Raw genomic sequence first — 2,730 nt, 5'->3', positions numbered from 1 at the left:
GAAATATCAAATATTAAACAATAATTACCACAGGCTTAGGCAATGAGATGGTAGTTTTGCATACAAACAAAAACAGGAATCTAAGATGTTAATTTTTTTTTTTTTTTGACACAGCGTCTCTGTCACCCAGGCTGCAGTGCAGTGACATGAATTAGGCTCTCTGCAGCCTGGATCTCAACCTTCCGGCCTCAAGCAGTCCTCCTACCTAAACCTCCTAAGTAGCTGGGACTACAGGTGAGGACCACTACGTCCAGCTAATTTTTGTATTTTTTGTAGAGACGGGGTTCCCCCATGTTGCTCAGGCTGGTCTCCAACTCCTGGGCTTAAGTGAACAGTCCGCCTCGGCCTCCTACGGTACGCGGACCCACCTGACCTAAAATAATATTCTCACTTAATTATTTCATAAACTTTATTGACAATGATTGGTGTGTGTGTGTCTGTGTGTGTTTTGGTAAGGTATTATCTGAGAAAAGATTAAATGCATAGTTGAATAGGAAAGATCTATTTTATAGACTGTGAACACACAAAAGGTTAAAAGGTTAACCTTGCAGCACTCTATAAAATAGATCTCTCATATTCTCTCAGTGTATCTGAGAATATTGAAAAAGCACATTTCAATATCACTGCTAGGGTTCAGTAATAAGGTTAGGTATAGATTCTCGGTTCCCTTTCCTATTTGGCCCTGGACTACCCATCCCTGTTTTCTTCCTCAGGTATATTAATACTGGCAGGGCCTGGGAAACTGACGCTGGGGAAGAGGTGAGGAATGAAAGAACACTTCAGATTCTTTCCTGATCTTAAAATTCTGCTAAACCTCCACATAGCCCCTCTCCTCAAAAGTGAATAAATATATAAATTAAAAAATAAACGTCCGTTCCCACCACCCAGCTTCAGGGCTAAAACGGAAAAATGAGTGCGCTGCGCTCCACAACCATACCAAAACAAACCAATACCAACCCAAACCCTCCCTCATATCCTCCCACATCTTCCCTGCGCTTCTGTGTCCCACAGAACCCAGCAGCCCCGGCTACGCTCCACCGCAGCTGGCATCTTCTAGGCGCAACGCATGCGCCTAACCTCTAGGTTCTTTTCCTCTCCTTTCCCCCTCGGCGCGGGGCGGTCTCAGGGTCGACCCGAACTACAATTCCCAGCATTCTGCGCGGTGCGGGGCAGGAAGCCTGAGAATGAGAGAAAGAGGCTCCGGGGGATAGCGGGCCAGTGAGGGCCTCTCCTCCTTTGAAGCGGTTTTGCGTCTCTTTCCGCCGGTGGCGTCGGCGCTCACGCAGGGGCGGGTCCCGGTAGCGCCAGGCGGTGCAGGGCGGGAAGGGGAGTCGTGGCGGCCGCAGCGGCAGGGACAGCGGGGACAGCGGCGGCGGCGGCGGCAGGGACAGGGACAGCAGAAGCGGTGGTGCTGTCAGCGCGGCCCTCGGAGAAATGGGAGAGCCGGGGTCGGAGGTGAGTAGTCGAGTGAGGGCCCTGGCGTTCTCAGAGGCGAACCGCTAAGGGTTTGTGTTTTCTGCGGTCAGAGGCCTGGTGCTCCGCCGCAGCCTCGGGGCGATACCTCTTCAGCGTCTTGGGCCGAGCCCTGCTCTGGGGCCTGGTGCGTGTCTGAGCGAGGAACCCGCAGCAACAATGGCCGCCCGGCCCCCCGCACGGGCCCGGGCGTTCGCTGTGGCCGCGGCTGGGCCGGTGAGAGCGACGTTTTAAGGCAGGATTGCCCTGCGGTAGTGAGCTTGCGTCCCTCCTTGTGGAGTTGATAAGGGGAATTCTGAGAGGCTGGTAACGCGTTTTCGGCGGTCGGTCCCTGCAGCTCCGCACACGCTGTGGCCAGAGCCGACTCCGAGTTCTGCTCCTAGTGGGGTTTGCGTGAAATTGTGCTCAGTTCGTTTTCCTCGAGAGCTCTTTGTTTTTAGTTGTTCCTTTCGGAAAAGCTCTCTTCCTCCAATTATGTGGCTGCATAGATAAGCATGTTTTGGCTTGTTTTTATAGATAATAGAATCTGTCCCTCCAGCTGGCCCTGAGGCATCTGAGTCAACAACGGATGAAAATGAGGACGACATTCAGTTTGTCAGTGTAAGTAGCAACTGATGATTGGGTTTTTCTCAGAGTTAAAGGCTATGGTGGGCCATTATGTAATTTTACCTCAACTAGTCATTTAACTAATGTTTGAGTGTCTAATACATACTAGACGCTATGGAGCATGGCACAGGATTGGGAAATTTACCAAAAGAGGTATCTGAGCCACCCCTGTAGCCATCACAAAGAGCATGGCCTAAGGAACGTGCTGTTCACTTAATCTCGCCCCCTGCCTTTCATGTAGACTTAAGATAAAACGCTGGCTTCTAAGACGCTGTTTAGAAATGGAGCAAAGAGTAACTTCTAAAGGCGACATGGAGGAAGGAGCTGCTAATGATGAGCAAGGACAGAGAAAACAGGAAGGGTTTCGAGAACCCAGAGTCTTAGCGTTATGGTGCTGGTAACATGAAGGCAAATAGCTTGAAGATTTCACTGAGCTCTGAGATCATCATGTTACAGCATAGTATGCTTGATGCTCATAAGGCAGAATCCTACATCACTGGGAACATGCTTTATTTTTCTGAGTTTCTTCCCTTTGGGACAGTAGTTTTTAAGCCTTAGTAAATGTAAACAGGCAGATTCCTGGACCCCACTGCAGACCTACCGAATGAGAATTTCAAGGTGTGGCCTAGGAATCTTCATTTTCGGACAAAT

General features: G+C 50.0%; 1 protein-coding gene across 3 annotated transcripts in view; it reads left to right on the top strand.

The window, feature by feature from the left end:
• Positions 1–1,134: 1,134 nt before the first annotated feature.
• The window catches only part of ZNF451 (zinc finger protein 451), an 83,137-nt gene continuing 81,541 nt past the window's right edge, over positions 1,135–2,730 (top strand). The window contains exons 1-3 of one of the 3 annotated variants that reach the window (XM_017512009.2): positions 1,139–1,361; positions 1,401–1,455; positions 1,990–2,073. In XM_017512009.2, coding sequence (XP_017367498.1) covers positions 1,435–1,455; positions 1,990–2,073 — 105 coding nt within the window. In that variant the 5' untranslated portion in view covers positions 1,139–1,361; positions 1,401–1,434. Of the gene's footprint in view, positions 1,456–1,989; positions 2,074–2,730 lie in introns of all 3 variants that reach the window. The other 2 variants (XM_017512014.2, XM_017512010.2) reach the window with 2 other exon arrangements.

The sequence above is a fragment of the Cebus imitator genome, unplaced genomic scaffold, assembly GCF_001604975.1.
Source record: "Cebus imitator isolate Cc_AM_T3 unplaced genomic scaffold, Cebus_imitator-1.0 Scaffold460, whole genome shotgun sequence".
Taxonomy (NCBI): domain Eukaryota; kingdom Metazoa; phylum Chordata; class Mammalia; order Primates; family Cebidae; genus Cebus; species Cebus imitator.
The sequence above is the reverse complement of the archived record's forward strand: the minus strand, read 5'-3'. Positions and strand labels throughout refer to the sequence as shown.